The 20,963-nt window shown below is 40.2% G+C and overlaps 1 protein-coding gene across 2 annotated transcripts in view; it reads left to right on the top strand.

The window, feature by feature from the left end:
* The first annotated feature begins 4,257 nt into the window (after positions 1–4,257).
* LOC125290934 (cAMP-specific 3',5'-cyclic phosphodiesterase 4B-like) overlaps positions 4,258–20,963 on the top strand; it is a 37,103-nt gene continuing 20,397 nt past the window's right edge. Inside the window, exons 1-6 of one of the 2 annotated variants that reach the window (XM_048237388.1) lie at positions 4,258–4,325; positions 10,703–10,822; positions 14,891–15,138; positions 19,509–19,703; positions 20,075–20,111; positions 20,201–20,265. In XM_048237388.1, the coding sequence (XP_048093345.1) occupies positions 10,781–10,822; positions 14,891–15,138; positions 19,509–19,703; positions 20,075–20,111; positions 20,201–20,265 (587 nt within the window). In that variant the 5' untranslated portion in view covers positions 4,258–4,325; positions 10,703–10,780. Of the gene's footprint in view, positions 4,326–10,702; positions 10,823–14,890; positions 15,139–15,952; positions 16,269–19,508; positions 19,704–20,074; positions 20,112–20,200; positions 20,266–20,963 lie in introns of those variants that run through there. The other variant, XM_048237397.1, reaches the window with a different exon arrangement.

The raw sequence follows: 20,963 nt of genomic DNA, 5'->3' as shown, positions 1-20,963 counted from the left end.
CAATATCCCAATTACACACCTTACAGTTTTTTACAACTGTTTACACACATTTTCAAAAACTGTCTATTTTTCAAAACTCCACACACAAAACCCACAATTGCTCACACAAAATGCAAAATGCCTCAAATCTCCAGCAAAATGACACGCAACATTCAAAATGCCATACACACATCTTTAAAGCAAACATTTGCCTCAAATTATAAACACTTTTGTCATAATATGACATTTTGGATACATCATGTACATACTGTTGCTTAAAACCTAACCTACTCTGTGTCTATTTTTCAAAACTCCACACACAAAACCCACAATTGCTCACACAAAATGCAAAATGCCTCAAATCTGCAAAATGACACACAACAATCAAAATGTCGCAAACACATCTTTAAACCAAACATTCGCCTCACATTACAAACACTTTTTTCATAATATGACATTTTGGATACATCATGTACACACTGTTGCTCAAAACCTAAAGCTCTTCTGTCTTAGGCTTTCTATATGTATTTCCATACAAGAGTGAAAGTTACGGTATCAACAAAGAGAAGTTGAAATACACAGTAAAAATTTGCTTTTGCGAATACAGTATTTTACAGCTACAAGAAAAAAAGCAAAGCTTAATACAGTGACCACCAGATGTACATGGAGTTTTGAAAACACTGATTTTGCCTACAGTAATGACTGACTATACTATCAAATTGCTTTGCTTTTTCCAAAGACAAGTGTGTGTGTGTGTGTGTGTGTGTGTGTGTGTGTGTGGGGGTCGTGTACAGTATGTATCCATAGGCCTATAGACCCTTTCACCTGCAGAAAAAAACAATCCTAAGTGTTCCTACAGTAAGGCATTTCTGGAGGCACAGAAAAATGTATGGTGTTCAGTAAAGTAAAGAGTGTTTACATGTGAAGAGAGAGAGTGAAGCACTGCGATTTAGTGTGGCATTTTTATGGGTTGTGTTTGAAAAATGAAATCAAGTTACTTAAATTTTTGTGTGTTAGGTAGAAAATTGTGTGTGGTGTTTTGCAAAGTGTATTTGTGTGTGTGTGTGTGTGTGGGGGGGGGGGGTGGGGTGTGTGTATGTATGCATAGGTCTATAGACAAATGTATTGAGCTAATGGTAATTATAATGGTATGGTCCTGTTAGATTTTTGTGTGTTAAGTAGAAAATTGTATGTGGTGTTTTGAAAAATGTGTTTTAGTAAATTGAAAACATTGGAAATTAGTGTATGGTTTTGCAGATTTGGTGTGGGGTTATGATGTTTGGAAAACATGTTTATAAAATTGTGTGACAAGCAAAGATTTAGTGTGTAAGCAGTTGAAAAAAACTGTAATAGGCCTACTTAAGTAATGACATTGTAACAATTCCAGGTAGCTGTCATTCATCTTCATTGATTTGCTGGTATTTGTGTGATAGCTGTGGTAGCCAAAGACATAAAGCCAAAGGTACATAAATCATTGCAAAATGAAAAAGCAACTTGCGCAGTCTCCTGTGCACATCGAGTGAACTGGCAGTGGATTCAGACACATCATTTAGAGCCACTCTCAGGAAAACTCTGGGTCCTGCTGCAATGAGACTAATGAAGGAAGGTAGAGAAGCTAAGACAAGGGCTCAGTAATGATTTTTTGTAGTTTGTTTGCAGATGTAAGAATTGTATGGAGACCTCTATGAGGATGGATCACAATCTCTCTCACAAAAGTGAACCATCAGTTAGCACCCGACTGCAGACGCATATGATCAATATGGTCGCCCCCTTTCCAGTGTGCTGATGGCATGGGTGGAAACTAATATTATTATGGGTTTATTGATACATTCATGGCCCCTGTTTATGAAGTGCTCTGTAGGAGGTAGGGGTACCATGTCACCAGCCTGTCCACTAACAGGTGGTGCGCTGCCTTGATGTCAAATGAGGCCAGATGTGATGCTGTCATGTCTGAACTCTTAGATGCTTGCTGATCTGTGAGGGATGTTGCATTGGTCTGTGAACTGGGTGAAGAGTGGAGACAGGGCCCTGTTATCCCCTGCTGCTTAGGCACAGTCCATGGCCGTCTTTTCCTCAAGGATCACTGGAACAAGAACCGGCTGAGTCCAGGAGCTGATATTTGAAGCATTGTCTGAGAACACTGACAATGAGACACATGAGAAACTCTGGAAAAAGTGTTTCAATCTATAAAAATTAAAAAGCCGCAAAGACTTTGGCTATAGTTATTTGGTACTTCACTAAGGCTGTACAATCTTTTTCTTATTTGTCTGGCTATTTAATAGTGACACTCTTCTCTTATGTTTATTCAACAACACTTTATAATTTAAAACACTTTAATGGTTTACAATTGTTACTCAAACTTGTATGATGTGAATTGCATACGGTGAAAAAACTGTAGTTACAGTATGCTATAGTTTAATAGTTAACAGTTTTTAGTAGTTATCTTATTGAATTTTTTAACGAAATCTTAACGAAAGTTTTGGCTGGTTCCGATCCAGACCAGTATTTTAGAACTGGTTATGTTAGAGCTCTTAATTTACTATTCTGTTTTTGTTTTAAAATGTTGGTACATGGTTTCTCTGGAAAGAGATAAGTATAAGTATATATACTCTTTTGATCCCATGAGGGAAAATAAAAGTTGATTAAAAGTTGCCCTGACAGTTTGTCCAACACATTTCTGCCCCTGACAACCCCTGGTGTTTTTGCCACTATAAAGAGATCAGATCAGGCAAAGACAGGCACCAATGGGGAACAAACTTCAGAAAATGTGTGTGAGATGGTAGGTAATAATCCTTTTATAAGACAACTTTGTATTGATAATTGATAGGCTACTAATAATTTGATACAGTCCTGGCATCTATTAAAAGAATTCGGCCAGAATCCACAATACCTTGGTGCTGGTGCATGATTTTTGACCACTCACCCCAGTTTTAACAAGCCATCATTATCATGATAATGATCAACTTAATGTATGGCTATAGTATGTCTTTTGCATCAGGATACAAACTGCGCCCTCCATATGATTATTCCGGTGACTTGTGTGTGTATGTGTGTGTGTGTGTGCCATTAGTTTTAGACTATCCCCCCCCCCAGTCTGTAGATATAGATAGATAGATAGATAGATAGATAGACTTTACTTTACTTCTGCATTGTTGCACTGTTGGACTTACTCATTTGCACTATCACCATGACCACTATCACCATTGCACTACCACCATGACACTCATTCACATAGAGCACCTTACCATACCTTACTATGCACAGAGAATCACAGGCTCAGCCCCTGCCTCAGTCATTGCAAGCGTCTCTGATTAATTAATCACCACTATGTGGATACTGTTTTTAGAATTGATTTAGATTAAGTGTTAGTATAATTTGTATTTTTGTAATTTGTATTTTAGTATATTTTTATATATTGTATTAAGTGTTAGTTAGTATAATTTGTATTTTAGTATATTTAGCATATTCTTTATCTTCTTCTTCTACTGTCCTTATTGCTTAGTTGTGTTTTTATATTATATACTTTAATTACTCTTTCTGCTGTTAAAGAATGTGTTTGTGTTGTATGTATGCTGCTGAGACCTTGAATTTCCCCTGGGGATCAATAAAGTATCTATCTATCTATCTATAGGCTATATTACAGCGGGGGAAATAATATTGAACACAATATTGAAGTATCCAATGAGGCCATTTGCATGACATTTTCACCAGACATAGTATTAACTTAGGTAATCCACACATATAAAACAAATCCAAACATTAATGTCCATAAGTAGTTATGAGTAAAAAAGTGGAATGACACAGGGAAAAATTAGTTAGAGAGTAATTATCCTTCCTATCTGTGCACATTAATATAAACTGGGTTAGTAGCCTATATTGATGGGGTATATATACCAAGGTGTCACACAAGAAACATTTCATGATGGGTAAAAGCAAAGAGCTCTCCCAAGACCTTATTGTTGCAAAACATAATGTCTGGTGAAAATCTCATGCCTCGTTGGAAGTAGCCTTGGCTATATCCTACTTACTGAAAATAAATGTTGACGTGTTTAATATATTTTCCCCGCTGTATATCGGACGACATTCTGAAATATTGTTCAAAATCATTTTCCTGCTCGTTTGTCATATTCATGATAAACCGAGAACAGACGAGCAATCGATCAACTAGCCTATGCTTTGCGGAGCAGGCTTTGCGCTGCATAGGCTACAATAGGCTACTCTCGCAGCGAATGAGATGGAGCCGTTGCAGGTTCGTCTGCTCAGATGGGATACAAAGCCTGAACGCTGATTTCACCTCAGACTAGCCTACACCGACCGTTTTCTGAAGACTACCCAGTGACTAGCAGGTAAGAGTCGGATTTTAAAAACCTAGATCTCTCACAAGGATTTGCCCTTAGTAAGATGTGAATGTAGCCTATGCACTTCGGTCATTTCGAGTCGACTGGCCCTTATTGTTATGGTTAAGTTGTAGCCTATCGTATTTAAAGTGTAGCCTAGAACTTTTCTGTAACATTACGTGAAAGGTGTGGCTGTAGCCCACTGTTTTCTCTAACACTCTGGCCAACGCCATTCATTCTCGTGTAGCACCCTGGTTTGTAACCTTAACACCTAGTGATTTCACTCACTTCTCGGGACAGTCAACTTGCATGCGCGCTTTAGTTAGAGGTGTTGAAATGATAAATGCGGTTCGTGGGCGTTTTAAAAAAAAAAAAGAAGTCCACTGTGAATGCCTAAATGACTCGACAAAATGTGTTTTTTTTTATCCCAGAAAAAACAGCCACCATCTGAAATGAAACAATTCCATCATTATTACAGCTGGCAGCAACTGTCCCTATCTTGCCGTGCGTAGGCTACTGCGTTACTGCGTAGAACGCTAACCTTGGTCATTCATTTATTCCATAGTCTACCCTGCCATTCCTCAGAGTTGCTTTAGGTCTTCTGCAGTTTAAGCAACCTAAACGGGATCGAAAGACGCACCAGAAAAGGTTTGGGGTAGTCTCAATGCCACTCTTGGGATGCCTACACAGCGTGTATACCCCAAACAACCACAGATCGTCAACTTATTTTTTATTTATGTTCCCTGAACTATTGTAATGACCTTTATGTTGGTAAGTCGGTGTAAACTACAGCCTGATGACCTAATATATTTCAGAATAAAAGATGGCTCTGTTGGTGTGCTGTGTCTCTGCTTAGATGTCTCCACTTGAGGGAAATGGGTCTATCCATTTAGCTTTGCAATATTGTCCTGATCTTCTGAAATTGCCAGCCACAGGTAATTAATTAAGAGACTGAGGTCATCAAAGAGAGGTTGAATTGGTCTCTAATATGCCTAGTTTGTGATGTCAGACACAGCTCAAAAGCTTCTTTGTGATGTGTAGGATTCGGTTTATCATGAAATGTGGACAATTTTACCCCCAATTGGACACCTTGTTTAGGATTAATTTGGTCACAAGCTTATTTAATTCATTTGGAAGACAGTGTTGTGTATGATTACTCTAGTGCGCTGGGCAACAGAAGCATTCTTTGTTCAGGCTTCTGAAGACCTTGCCGTTACTTTGCTCCCCACAGACTGGCATTTGTTGATAGTATGTGTGACTTGTGAGTCATTTTCTGTGGCTGACGTCACTGTCTTGACTGTTCGTCACATGGTGTTGTCACTATGGATGGTCCAACTCCTCTTTATCTCGGAGGATGGGGAAGTCCATGAATTCCCAAAAGAATGACACATTTTGATTGATTTTACCACAGGACAGTTTCCACTTCGCCACAGTTCATCTTACAAGAACTTGGTTCTAGATAAGATGGCAGCATGTCTGGATCAAAGTATGGTTTCTTCTTTGCATGATACAGTTTAACCAGCACTTGTGGATGAAACTGTGTTCATAGACAGTGTTTTCATACATTTTTCTGACCCCATACAATGATTTTCATTACAGAAAAAAGTCTGTTTTTAAAGCAGTGCCATCTGAGGCCTAGAATGGCCATCCAATATTGATTTTCAGCCCTGTGTCTTGCATACAAATATTTCTCTGGATTCTCAGTATATTTTATTATATTATATACTATCCATGAGGAAATTTTGCTTTGAGGAGCATTATTCTTTGTTGCATGATTTCCTCACATAGATTTTCACACAGTGATAAATACCTCTACATGTTTGCTTTTGAGAGACTAAGCTTCTCTGGGATGCTTTTTGTATCCTGTCATGGTGCCAGTTAACCTACATGTAATTAGTTGTGAAATGTTCCTCCTTGGGTTCTTTTTTAACCATTTAAAACTTTTGCAACCTTCTTTTGTTGAGACCCTGTCACAGCTTTTTTGAGACGTGTTGCTGGCTTTAAATTCCAAATAATAAAATTATAAGTCAACATTTGATATGTTGTCAATGTTTTTTTTTTTCAGCAGAATATGGGTTTACATGATCGCATTCTGTTTTTATTTACATTTTACACAGCGTCCCAACGGTTTTGAAAAATTGGTTATATGTTATGCAAATGAAAATGGCGGAAAAGCCAAGCCAGGACATACTACAGGCTGGTGGTAGACTTACAATTTGTATTTGCTATATATATCCATAATGGACTTGACCTCCCCAGGCAATCTTCCCCACCACTTTAGCACTTGACTGTAATTCAAAGGACCAGACCATCAAATTGAAAGTGTCTTCGACATGCTGAGAAGTTCAGTGATCACTAATCATCTTTACTTGGCATGGAATGGGCTGTTTTTTTAGCAATTGAAGCAACATGCAGGTTCTCAGCATTTCAATTATTTTCTGGTAGCTTGTTTTGTCCCCTTTGCTTCTTCAAATTAATTTTGCTAATTTAGTCACAAGAAGGAGAGCCATCATCAGTCATGCTGATGATTTACTGTTTGTTCTCTGGTTTAGAAAGCATAAAACAGCTAATGTGGCAGGTAAAGATAAATGTCATTTTACAACAAGACATTGCCAAATTAGTTTTCTCGTAAAAGTAGTCAGCAATCATACGTGATTTCAAGCCCATCATTTTTTTTTTGTCAAATTCAGCAATAATCTCCTGACAATCCACTAGCAGCCCATTTTGTAAGTACACTGTAAAAAACAAACAAAAAAAAAACAAATTGAAAGTGGGGGCAGTCTGTCCCCCAAACAAAAACTAAACCCTGTGTGGAATACTAGGGGAGGAGTTAGCTACCTCTCTGGTATGTTTCGTTTGGTCCTTGGTTAAAATATAATGTATATTGTTTTGGACAAAAGCGTCTGCTAATAAATTTAAACATAAACATACACTACCAGTCAAAAGTTTTAAAAACACCCTAATTCTTCGATGGGCTTTAAGTCTGGAGACTGTGCTGGCCACTCCATTTTTTCAAGCTTACCATCTTGTTTTTTCCCCTAAGGTAGTTCTGCCATATCTTGGACTTATGTTTTGGGTCATTATCTTATCAGGGGTTTGGATATACCCCTGACCAAATACAGTAGGTGCATACCAGAGGGTACTGCATGGCGCTGCAGAATGCTGTAGTAGTCGTTTAGTTCAGGGTTCACTCTGGATCCAGAAAGTGATCTGGATCCACTCTCACCGACCCAGAAAAACAGCCCCAGACCACCAAGTCAAGTCAAGTCAAGTCAAGTCAAGTCAAGTTTATTTATATAGCACATTTCATACACAGAGGTCATTCAATGTGCTTTACAAAAACAAAACCAAACAATAATAACAAATAAAAGCATAGAAGGGCAATATAGTCAAAGAATAGTTAAAAGGTAAAAATAAAAAGAAAACATAAAACACAAGGTAAAATCATTTAAAAATAAAGAATAATTAGTAAGCAAAAACAAAGGCAAAAGTAGTAAAAAAAGTAATAAAAGACAAAGTAGAATAAATATCAAGGCAGATTCAGAATTTGTAACTCGGCACAGTTAGCAGAAAGCATCTGAGAACAGTTTGGTCTTAAGTCTAGATTTAAAACTGGTTACAGTTGGGGCCTTTTTAATGTCATCCGAAAGTTGGCTCCACAGCTGAGCCGCATAGCAGCTAAAAGCTGCTTCACCATGTTTAGTTCTAACTGTAGGTTTTACTAGCAGGTTTTTCACCTGGGACCTGAGAGGACGAGAAGGTGTGTACTGCTGAAGCATGTCTGACAAGTATTTAGGTCCTGCTCCATTTACTGATTTATAAACAAGCAATAGTGCGTTAAAGTCAATTCTGTGACTTACTGGAAGCCAGTGCAAGGACTTGGAGTAATGTGGTCAGTTCTTTTAGTTTTTGTTAGAGTCCTAGCTGCTGCATTTTGTATCACCTGAAGCTGTTTAATAGTCTTTTTAGGTAGGCCTGTGAACAGTCCATTGCAGTAATCAACCCTGCTGGAGATAAATGCATGAATGAGTTTTTCTAAGTCATGTTTTGACATCAGCCCTCTGAGTTTGGCAATATGTTTGAGGTGGTAAAAAGCTGATTTAGTTATCGCTTTCATGTGGCTGTTGAAATTTAGATCACTGTCAATTAATACACCAAGATTTTTAACAGTATCCTTTGCCTTCAACCCTTTTGTGTCAAGGAGAGTGGCAACCCTAAGTCTTTCCTCATTTTTACCAAATATAATTACTTCAATTTTTTCTTTGTTCAGCTGAAGAAAATTTTGAGACATCCAGGTGTTGATTTGTTCTATACACTGACACATAGATTCAAGAGGACCATAGTCGTTTGGTGATAGAGCTAAGTACATTTGTGTGTCATCTGCATAGCTATGATATGAAATCAAATTATTTTGAATGATTTGTCCAAGTGGGAGCATATAGAGGTTGAATAATAGTGGCCCCAAGATCGACCCTGGGGAACACCACAGGTCAAGGACGTTGGTGTTGAGGTACAGTTTCGATGGCAACAAAGAAGCTCCTTTCTTGTAGATATGATTTTAGCCAGCTGATAACTATGCCTGTAAATCCAACCCAGTGTTCTAGTCTGTGTAGTAAAATATTGTGATCAACAGTGTCAAATGCTGCACTAAGGTCCAGTAGCACTAGGACTGATGTTTTACCTGAATCTGTGTTGAGGCGTATGTCATTGGAAACTTTAATGAGAGCTGTTTCAGTGCTGTGATTTGCCCGAAAACCAGACTGAAAGTAATCAAAATACCCATTTGATGTTAGGAAGGTGGTTAATTGATTAAAGACTACTTTTTCAATAATTTTGCCAATAAAAGGTAGATTGGATATGGGCCTGTAATTGTTTAGCATGGAGGCATCCAGGTTATTCTTCTTGAGAAGTGGCTTTACAACAGCTGTTTTTAGTGACTTAGGAAAGGTGCCAGACAGCAGTGATACATTTACAATTTGAAGGACATCCGCCGCTATGAGGTGAAAAACAGTTTTGAAGAAATTGGTAGGCAGAGTGTCTAAGACACATGTGACACCACGCTTCCTCCTCCATGTTTGACAGTTGATGTCACACACTGAGGAACCATCCTTTTGCCTACTCTACGCCAAACAAAAATCCTTGGGCCAGGCAAGCCTCTTTTTCTTATTCTTGCTGCAACTCGACCTGTCAAACCTGCAACTCGAAGTCTTGTCTTTACATCTTTGAAACTGAGCCTTTCTACGACCACAATTAGGCTGTGTTTGAAGCTGTTGTCCTGTGAGCCACATATCACACAAGCTGTTGAGTCTCAGAAACTTGTCTTGTGATTTTGTTGTGGCTTTGGGTCTGCCAGACCTCTTCCTGTCAGAGTTTTCCCTGGTTTCTGAGTGCCTTTTGATGGTGAAAGAAACTGTACTCATACTTCTGAAATGTACATTATTTTCAGTTTTGGGTAACCTTACCTTTTTTAACCTCTGGCAATTCAGCACTTGCGTATCTGTGTACCATTTCAAACTATTCATTGGACTTTAACTGCTTAAATTTCAATAAAAGACTGGAAAAATTGGGGTGTTCTAAAACCTTTGACCGGTAGTGTAAACAAACATGACTTCCTGCTGTCTGCCATTGCTGACTTCGCCTTTAATTCACTTTGGATAGAAATGTCAGCTTGAATAAATACAAAGGTAAATGAACGTGACCCCTGGAGTGTGACCTGTTTGAGCCTTTTCTATGCGTCCACAGTATGTCATGCCACAGTCAGTGAAACCCTCAGACTATAATTATGGATGTCTGGGTGGTAGAATTTTCTATTTTCTTTTATGAGGGTTTTTTCACTATCTGAAGGTCAATTTGACCTTTCTGATCAGAGAGACAGTCATCATCTGACTTTGATCTGTCGTTTTCACTGTTTGATGATTCAGCACAACCTTTTGACATCTCTTTGAGCATCTTGTTTGAATATTGTTTATGAAAATAATATTATGTAACAATAGTAATTATAAGTAGATGTACATAGAGGTACACGATATGACCGTGGCAACTCCTTGTAAACATCGAGGCTTATGCGTGCATGTGTGTTCATGTGTGTGTATGAATGCATGTATTTGTGTCTGTCTGTACAAACTTGTGTGCACAGCTTCGGTCGCAGTGTGTATGTGTTATATGACCTAGCCTGCTGTTTTCCAAGAAAAGTAAAAAACAGAGTAAAGATGTTGATATAAGTGAGATGTTTCAGTGTTGGTAGCGAAATAGGTCTTATACTGTAGGAAATGAACACTGACAAAGTGGTCCATTCCCTGACCTACACTTTGTGTGAGTGAAGTATCAAATTGAATGTTTATGTTGTGTGACGTGTGTAATATATAATAGGATGTTACTGTGCTAAGTCCTTTTCCAGGCACTCCATCCCTTTCCAAATTGATTCCAGGAGGACGAGGCGCTGTGTCTATCTGGACTTCGTCACCATGCGGAAGAGTCTCAGTGCTCTCACGGTGACCCCCACTGAGGTGAGAGAAGAACTCCTTGTCCATTAGTGCAGTATATTCTCCACAATTGTTTGATGCTTGGCCGCCTCACTCTTCCTGTATATACAGTAAAGTGCAGCTACACCTTAAGTCAGGCTATTGGCAGGGGAACTAGGGCAGGAGTGGGACTGATGAGTCACAGCCCCACGACCATAGGAACAGACTGGCCACCCACGGGGCGGACAACAGAGAGTGAAGAGAGGGACACAGAGAAGGCAAGCCACCCATCTGTTAACCCACTCGCAGGAAAGAAATTATTATCATGTTTTGTATATTCATTTGATGCTAAAATAACTTTTTGTGTAATTCCAGCACTAGGTTTTATTTTCTTATCATCATTAATGTCTCTGTCATGCGATGGTACGTTTCAGTAGGTAGCTCACTGGCATAGAATATTGAAAAGGAGCAGTGAGGGTTGCCATGGTAATCTCACTTGTCCTTGAGAGAGCTTTTGTGCAGTATCTGACGGCTTCCTCTGGTCCAAATGTTTTTTTTAGGATGATTCAAGGCTGACCTGGCTCAGTTGGACAGGTGTGTTTTTTTCATGGTTTGAATTGTAGAGAGGTTTTAATAATGCAGGTCTCATCCAGCAGCAAAAGAAGCAGCTTCTGCTTTTCCTACTCTCACTTCCCTTCTTCTCTGTCTCTTGCCGTCATGATTTTCTGTAGATTCTGACCACCTGGTTTACCATCTTTGTGTAGTCTAGTTTCACCAGACGTGATTGTCTTTTTACTGCGTATCAGGTTAAACTGAATGACATGATACATGATGACTTGCAATTATAGTGACACCTTGGCAAATGCTGAACATCAAACTATAAATATGCAGACATGTGTCACTATTAAAAAGAATAATAAATGAATAGTGCTGGCTGGCACAGATCTAAGTCAATGTCATTGCCCATGAATAATTTAAACTCCTCTGGCAAGCCATCATTTTGAAACATAAAAACCAAAGGGGTACACTGAAGCTCTGAGAAACAAAGGGTACCATCAGGGGCGGACTGGGACCAAAAATCGGCCCTGGCATATTTGGCCCAAGCGGCCCTCAAATCAGTCGGGCACACCTAATTAAATACAAAATCTTCGCATTACCTTTAAATATGCATATATTTTCAACTGTCATGGAGCACTGAAAGTGATGTAGGCCTCATTGGTTATCTCTCTGACTGATCAGAGGTAGGCATGGAGCATATGATCTCCATATTCAAGTAGGCTAACAAGCAATTATTAAAGAAGAGTTTCTGCTTGAATTCAAAGTATCATTTCAAATTATTCAATGGGCTACAATTGACAGCAGCACCAAAAATTACTGAAGCCTATGTGTAAAGAGTTAAATTACCCAGATTGTCTTAGACATTAATGTAATTTATACCAGTTATCACTGTAGGACAACTGAAACAACACAAAATAAACAGGGCTGTTGCTGGAAATATTTTATTCCTGTAGGCTATGCTACCTACCTACATTGCTGGTACATTTTGGAACAGTAGGCCTACAGCTACATGGACTATCTGTAGTGTCTTCCAGTAGCCTATCGTATAGGTTATATATACTGTAGCTTAGTTGACTTGTGCATGACGTGACGTTTTGTAACCTACATTTCCGTCAGTCTACAGTCTTTTAGCTCTTTACCATGATAACCCTTCCAAGATACAACCCTTCTCTACTTTGAGAGACCAACTGAACCAAACCATCATGCCATCGATGTTGAATTATGGGCGTCTGACGGAAACTGATCAATCTGACCTGAGTTCTTATCATGTAGCCTCAACTAGGCTCGCACTCTCCACCTGCTCACTGTCCCTTGCTCTGTATGCTTGCTTACATCCTCGTTCAAACTCAACAAACTTCAACATGTTGCTGACATATGCTAGCCTACTTGCAATATTGTATTTTTAAAGCTTCTACATTGGTGTTAATTTTGCACAATTGTCACTACCGGCACCCCCCCAATCTCGATGTAGGCAACCCGATTAACTTATGATGCGCTCACAGAATCCTGGCTCTGAGCCAAAATGGGAGGGGTGGGGCCTGACGTGAGCTGTTATTGGATCAGTCCAGTGTCACTATTGAAATGTAACCAATGGGCCGCTGATTGTCCTTCCTTTGGGCCGATCGTTGGCCAAAATAATTAAATTATATATATCAGTGTTTCCCCTAGAAAATTTTCCAGCAGCGGTGCTGTTGATCGTAGGAACCCCCAAAAAAAAAAAAAAAGAAAATGTTGAAAAATGACTCCTTAAATGGTGACTTCTGGTGGATTTTTTCAGATTGAGTGTTACAAATTATGACATAACCACAAAGACAAGCATTTACAAAGCATGATTATTGCAGTACTTGAACAGGATTATTCATGTTTTTCTTTCACCTTTTTCATTTACATTATTAGTAATTAGCCACTGTACAACTGTACACTGTAGCGTTGTTGTGCATGGTGCATAAGAATATGTGGATGAAATGAATTATGTTTTCCATGTCATTTGGTAAAATAAATGCTCAAAAAGCTTTGGTGAGCTCTACAGGAATTACAAACTATCTCCAGATGTAAATGGTTGCGTATCCTATTACTCAAATTCAATTAAACCCACCAATAGGCTAGCTAGACCTTAGTTTCACAGCCTAGGTATTTTAGCAACACAGGGCTTGAAAGCATTGCCTGTATCACAAACAACAACGAAACAATGCGTGGAATTTATCTGGGAATAGGCTACTGAAGGTAGGGGCGAGCTACCTCGCTGGCGTGTTTAATTTGGTTCCTTGGTTAACATAATTATTAACATATCTCCTGTGGAATCCCTGACTGCGCCTTCAACGTTAGCCTACTATTATTTGTTGACATCAAACCTGAACGAACGGCAGCTGTTCCTGAGGTTCACTTGCATGTTTTTTTTTTTTTTTTAATTAGCCAACTTTTTTTTTGCAGTGGCGCTTGAATTCCAAGAGCGGCGCTGCGCCGCTGATGAATACATTGTAGGGGAAACACTGTAGCCTATTCTATCGGCCCAAAAGGTGCGTCGGCCCACCGTTATGTCACACTACAAACACTTCAAAGGCCAGTACTTTACACTAATGTACTCTGAGTAGTAAAGCATTGTTGTGCATTAAATGTGCTTTTTGTAGTTTCATTTCTTAATATTAAGTAGTGTAGACTTGCAGTGAAGAGGTATACTGTTCTGCAACTCTGAGAAAAGGGCAAGGTGATCGAAACTCCTCTGTTACATCTCACTAGTCTATCCTGTGACTGTAGCCTACTCATTTTATATTCTCTGTGTATCCTAGTTCCTCTAGGAATCCCAGTGTATATCAAGTGGCTGCACAGAAACTGACCGTTTCCTCTCCAGTATAGCAGGGAGTGCCCCCTGGTGTTCAAACAAACAAACAAACAAACAAACAAACAAAAACAATCCACTCTGCCGGGAGGGTATTCCAAGTGTGGAAGTTTAACCAAGCCATTCTAAAACACTAAAATCTGTAGTTGAGCAAAGTTCAGCACTCAGCTCCTATGTCACTGAACCACATACTAGGAACACTTTTTTGGCAAGCATTTTGTTTGGTTAATATGTGGCTAATGTCAATGCCCAAGGTCACTTAATTAATGATTTTGTTCGGTCAAGACCAGCTAGAATATTTGGCCAGATCAATGTCTGAGACAAAGACATGGCCAGTCCAAGACAAGTCCTAGTCCAACACGAGGCCGCGACCATATAAAAGACCGGACTCAAGTACTACCATTTCTCGACTATTAATCAAGGTTTATACATTGATTTAGCAACATTTTTTTAGATACGTTTAATACAAAGTGGCAGGCTATACATGCATTTATTTTCTTTGTGCGTCTTTATGATTAGAGCACAATCTGATTTTGATTCACTGGGCAGTTGGGCACTGCCGTTGATACACTGGTGTGTATAATACATGGTTTAGTTTTTTTAATTTGCGTAAAACTCTGTCCTGTAGTTTATACACAATGCGGTTAATACACAGGAAATTACTGTAAACCCCTGAATGAAAGCCATCAGCCTTTGCCCTAACACGCTGCCCTTCACAGGAGAGCAAAGACCTCTTGGGAGTGCACCCGGCTGGCAGCGCTCTGGGAGTGCACCCGGCTGGCAGCGCTCTGGGAGTGGACCTGCGCAGGGGCCGCAGACGCCACTCGGGGACCCTGCAGCTGCCCCCGTTGTCATGGAGACTTGCAGAGAGGGCGCGCACCCCAGACGAGGACCCCGTGTCCAGGCCCTCCTCGTTGGTCTTCCCCATTCCCCCGCTCATCAACATCACACCAGTGCCCAACGAGGGGTGAGTCTGTCGCAAAGCACCTTCCTAATGTTCTCTGAAACTCGTCACATGTGTTGATGGCACGTGTTGGGGGTGCCACTCAGATACTCTATATAGAGTAGTGTAGACACAGAGTACATCAAGTGCATTCTATTTAACTTGTTAACATTGTTAACACATGCACATATACATGCGCATATACATGCACACACACTGGCCTCACACAAATCAGCTGATGGTGGGAGAACAGGACATATGGCTGGTTGTGTGTGTCCCAGTTTATCAGCGCATTTCTTTTTACTTCCATAACACGGCTCATATGTTGTGATATTGTTGATTGAATCACGTTGGGAGTTGTTGTTTTTCCCTACATGTCTACATTACATTTCATATCTGAAGTTGTATGGAAGAATGGTTTCCTCTTTTATTATAGTTTTGATGTGTGTTTGTGTGTGTGCTCGTGTGTGCACGTGTCCGTATTCTTAAGACAAAGTTACATTGAGGATACTTTATGGTGTCATATTTCATGAGCAAGTGTCTTGACTGTCCCAGAGGGACAAAGAGACAGAGTGAGAGAGATGGAATGAATTGTGTTCTTTCTACACCCTCCCCAGATGCAATGCAGGGCAGAGGCCACAAAGCAGACTCAGAGTTATTGAGTTCTTGCAGTAGAGTGAGAGAGGCATATACAGAACAAGGCACAGTATGTTAGTGAAATAAGGTCTATTATGGTATGGTATATAAGGTATGTTAGTGATTAGTGAAATTTGCTATACATATATATGTTTGGGTTATACATCAAGAAAGAGTGGGGAAGGGTGTGAAGCAGTGCAGTGATGCTTCTGTTATCCTTCTGTTACTGCTAAAGTGAATATGTCAGCTGAAGACATTAGACGAAAGCTCCTGGATATAGGCGCTGCCTCTTTGTCTGAGCATGAACAAATACCAATACAGCACGATCCAAAGGATCACCAACAGAGCCTTGGGATACATAAGGAACAGGCTGCACTGGATACTGTGGAATATACCAACCCAGAGAATCAGTCATCCCTTGTGAAAGTCTCACCCCAGAGTTCGCCGAGCCTGTTCCGCAAGCTGGTAGTGAAGAAGGCTCTCCGGCAACGCAGGCGTTTCACTGTTGCCCATACCTGGTAAGGCTGACGATAACTGTGTGTGTGAGGGGACAATGTAGTTTTAGCAGTGCGTCACAATAGTGGTGCAGTTGCTGTCAAAGCTTGGCTACAACACATCACACCAATACTTTAACTTCACTGTTAAAAACGGTAACGTTAACGTCTATTTATGCTGCAACTGTAATTGTGGAGACAGACAATATTTTGCTAAATGTGTCAGTAATTGCATGAAGACAGAAAAAAAAGTTTTGATGAAAGTGGGTTGATCTGCGACTGCTATCAGTGAATTATGATTCTAAAATACTGGATATTTGGCACACTGCACTGTGTGCAGGACCTACAAGAGATTAGTCGATAGTTCATGCTTTGCCATTCAGATCAGGAATGGTTAATTGTTCATTCAAGAGACTAATATTTCTCATGTTTTCACTCTGATGCATTCAGAGTGACCTAAAGAGAGAGAGGAGGGGTGATGATGCCAGTTGGGCAGGGATTGAAGGTGGTATGGGATGAGAAAAGGACAAAAAAGGTCAAAAGGACAAAAGTGTCATGGCTTAGTATAGGGTGTGGTAGTTTTGGTTTGAATATTGTTTATATAATCACCTGAAGCAATGGTAATATAGCCACACAAAGGCATACTCAGAACATGCAACAATAATATCTGGACTTATTTTCTAGATCAATGCACACATTTATGTTCATATGATTACAGTTATGGTTGTAATTTATACAACCCTCAATGGCATGCGTATGACAAAAGTGCTACTAGATTTTATTCTTAAGAAAACATAAATAAACATATCAACCCATGTGTTCATGAATTTGTACATATAATAGAATGGCAGGGACTGATTTCACCCGCCATGTACAATGTTAACTCCACAGCTACAGCACTGGCCTCAGTTGTGCATCTGCTGTAGCCCAGCTGTTATTCTCAAAAGGACGCTTGAACCTTATTCATTCTCAGTTGATGGGACGGTAGATCAGTCTTTGACATTGAGTTTGCTTATAGATAATTATGGCGTTGCTCTCTATTCGGCTGGTCATCTGTTTGCCTGTGATTGGACCACCATTCGGACTAGTTGCCTTTGGTCTCTCTACCCTTTGGCTTACATCCGTCTGATGCAACAGTGGAACTTCCCAACTCTCGGCTGCTCTTCCTTGTTCTTCATAAATTACTGCCATTCTGAAAGGCTGCAACTCTCAGAATAAGCCACCTAGTGTAGTGTTGAACTTCAGTTATGTCTGAATAAGCCACCAGTGTAGTGTTGAACTTCAGTTATGTCTGAATAAGCCACTAGTGTAGTGTTGAACTTCAGTTATGTCTGAATAAGCCACCAGTGTAGTGTTGAACTTCAGTTATGTCTTGCAACAGAAGCAACTATGATGACTTTAATGCAGAAACTTTCTCTTTCGATATGCGTACCAGCTCCTGTAAATTCCCAGCTGAGTGTGCTTGTGTGTTAACTACAAAGGCTTAATCACCTCTTGAAAGAGTGCTGTGACGTGAAAAGTGCGTTAGATCCAGTGCACAAGAGATGTAATGTGATAAGAGACTGTCAGAGAGAGAACGATAGCAAGGAAATGAGAGGGAGACAGAGAGAAAGAGAGAGAGCGAGAGAGCGGTGGAGTGGAGTCCATTTTCCTTTAATCCACCCCAGATCTACTGGCTCTCTCTCTCTCTCTCTCTCTCTGTGACACTACGCATGCGGCCCAGCAGGCTCTCGGACTGACCGCCAGGGCGGACATGTTTAGGCTCTCCCCGCGCCGCCGCTCGCGGGGCCGGCCCCACTTTGACTTCAGTGAGGAGGTGGTCAGTGGAGCTGATCTACCTGCTCTCAGGTGAGCTGCTCTCCACTATCTGCCTCCCTCCTGCTCTTTCTTTTATTTAATTCTCTCTCTCTCTCTCTCTCTCTCTCTTTGTATTCCATACAGATTTCCAGCTAGGGAAGGAGGGACAACGTTTCATATGTGCAGTTGATTTTTGTCTCACTATCATAGAGAATTTCAGAATCCTACAGTGACTGGAGCATTGTGGTCCAGGTTTTGTCTAGCTGGTCAGACTGTGTTGTAGTGTCAGTAGTATTCCTGTAGCCTGACTTGTTGTGCTGTGAGGTAAGCATCACAGGTTCAGACCCGAGGCAAGTACAGTAAGAGTGTGTACATTTGTATCGCACCATACTTTGTCTGCTCCATGTAAATGCAATGTGTTTGGGCATGCCTGTCTTTCAGCAGAATGCCAGCATTTTGTTTGCTGCATATTCAGAGAGGAATTACTTAGGTGTTGGGATATTGCTGTTAGTTCCATATAATTCTGCATGGATAATCCCTCCTGGCCAGATTAGTGGGGGGAAGTACCATAGAAAATGTAATTTGACTGAGAAGCCATAACCATGTTGGAATGTCTTAATCCACCTACCAAATGACATGGGATTAAAATCATGTTAGTGCAGTGGCTGTGCTCATGGTGTGAATATGATTGCATGTGTGCTGTATAGACCCTTTCAAGAGAGTTCCATTATCAGCATCATAGTTGGCCGCACAAGGCTTCCGTTTTAACATTCCATATGTTATCTTAATGCAGAGGAAGTAGATTGGGAACCAAATAGAACGTTCAAGCATTATTTTTGTTTTTAATGTTGAAAGGGTCTATAGAAATCAAAATGATTACTTGAGCATTGTGTGGTTGGGTATAACATGTAAACCAAGATCAAATTGAGCTATCCAACAACTGACTCAGATTGACTATTTAGACACCTGAGCTGTTTCAGTTAAATATATTTTTCAAAAGTATTTTTTTCTGGCAAAGAACATTGTTTGATCAGTTTTGATCAACATGTCAATCATGTCGATACATTTTTCTGTAATTAATGTCTCACACATACTGTAACTGTCTGGAAATATTTTAACACATTGTTTGAATGTACTAAAAGCACTGCCAACTGTAGACTGTTAACACAATATAGATTATCATTATATCGGTGAAAAGATGTGGTCCATGTAAGACCATTGTTGCGTTGTTCTCATTTTAAAATCCAAGCAGAATGCACTGCAATCCCATGTTGTTAGTAGTAACACATCACATTGATGGCAGTTTAGTGTCAGTAATGCTGCCAACACGTGTTCCATCCCATGTTTGTTTGTAGACGCACTGTACCAACACTACACATGTTTATTGAAATACATGGAATAGTATTTACAGAAGCATAGGCATTACTAATTAAATAAATGTTTAAATCCTGGACATTTGCGTTGCAGTTTTGACATTGAGAATGGGGCATCAGCCAGCGGCAGCCCTCTGGACCCCCAGGTGTCCCCTGGCTCTGGCCTCGTGCTGCACCCCAACATGGCCAGCCACGGCCAGCGCCGCGAGTCCTTCCTGTACCGGTCCGACAGCGACTATGACCTCTCGCCCAAGTCCATGTCCCGCAACTCCTCCATCGTGGGCGAGCTGTAAGTGACACACCTAAGTGCGCACACACACACACACACACACACTCTCTCACACACACACACACACACACACACACACACACACACACACACACACACACATCAAACCTCTTCACCTTAAAACCTTGTGAAGTACAGATCGGTCAAAGAATGACCTATTGTAGTTACTCACACAACATGTCAGAGTTGTGTGTTGTCAGTGTACCATTTTGCGACTGCATTTGGTCAAATTACAGTATTTGTAAAGCTTTTTGCTTTGTATCGTTTACCTTTCCCCCATGTTATATGCCCTGATTATCTTAACCAGTTTAGTGTGTCAGTTCTGGTCACTGTCAAGCCAATTTTCTTTTGTTTATTTTTCTCTTTTCTAGCCATGGGGAGGACCTGATAGTCACACCATTTGCTCAGGTGAGTGAGTTGTTTTTAAAATCATGCTAATGAGAAAGTTTAATGGTGAATTAGAAATGTACAACCGGACATGTCACGCTCTGTTGTAGGTACTCGCCAGTCTTCGCACTGTAAGGAATAATGTCACCATCTTGACGAACGTCCCATCGAATAAGTAAGCACACAAAATGTTTTGTTACTGGGCTTTGTGTTTTCCCATGGAACATTCACTATAACTGCCTGCAGACTGATAGAAAGAAGTGCTGTGTCGGGAAAAAATGATAGAATTATTTTGTGTTTCATGTGTTCGCCATCAGGGGGCGCCAGCACCTCAGTGTTCACACACACTGGGTAATGCTTCTGCTGGGTGGGCGCTAGAGGATCCGTTGAGACACCATACAATGTTAGCAGTACACGTTGAAGTATAATTTACGCTGCCCTCTCAAAAACACAAACAAACATAGATGTTCCCACATTTGAAAGACACGCTAGCTGATGGAAGCTAGCCTCCATTACAGGTGTATAGTTTTTAGAATTACAAATGATCTTTGCAACACACTCTTTATGATGGCTTTCTAGAGGACTCAATAATGGTTTGCTTCATTAGTTTTCAGGCACGAGTTGCATGTGTTCATTGTGGATACTGGGGCCATGGAAGCGTCATCTAGCTCTGTACAAAGCATACTGTGGAAAAATAATTACTGGAAATAATAATTTATGAATGTAATTGAGTGTTGTTTATGCAATATAAACATTTTAGTTCTGCCCTTGTGAGGTCATGAACTGTGAACGTAGGTTTGTATGTAAATCTAGGAGACATAGTAACTGTCAGTCAACCAAGTAATCGTGTCACGGAAGAGATTGATTTATGAA

This window comes from Alosa alosa, chromosome 1 (assembly GCF_017589495.1).
Source record: "Alosa alosa isolate M-15738 ecotype Scorff River chromosome 1, AALO_Geno_1.1, whole genome shotgun sequence".
NCBI classification, from domain to species: domain Eukaryota; kingdom Metazoa; phylum Chordata; class Actinopteri; order Clupeiformes; family Clupeidae; genus Alosa; species Alosa alosa.
This window is presented reverse-complemented; position numbering and strand designations above follow the sequence as displayed.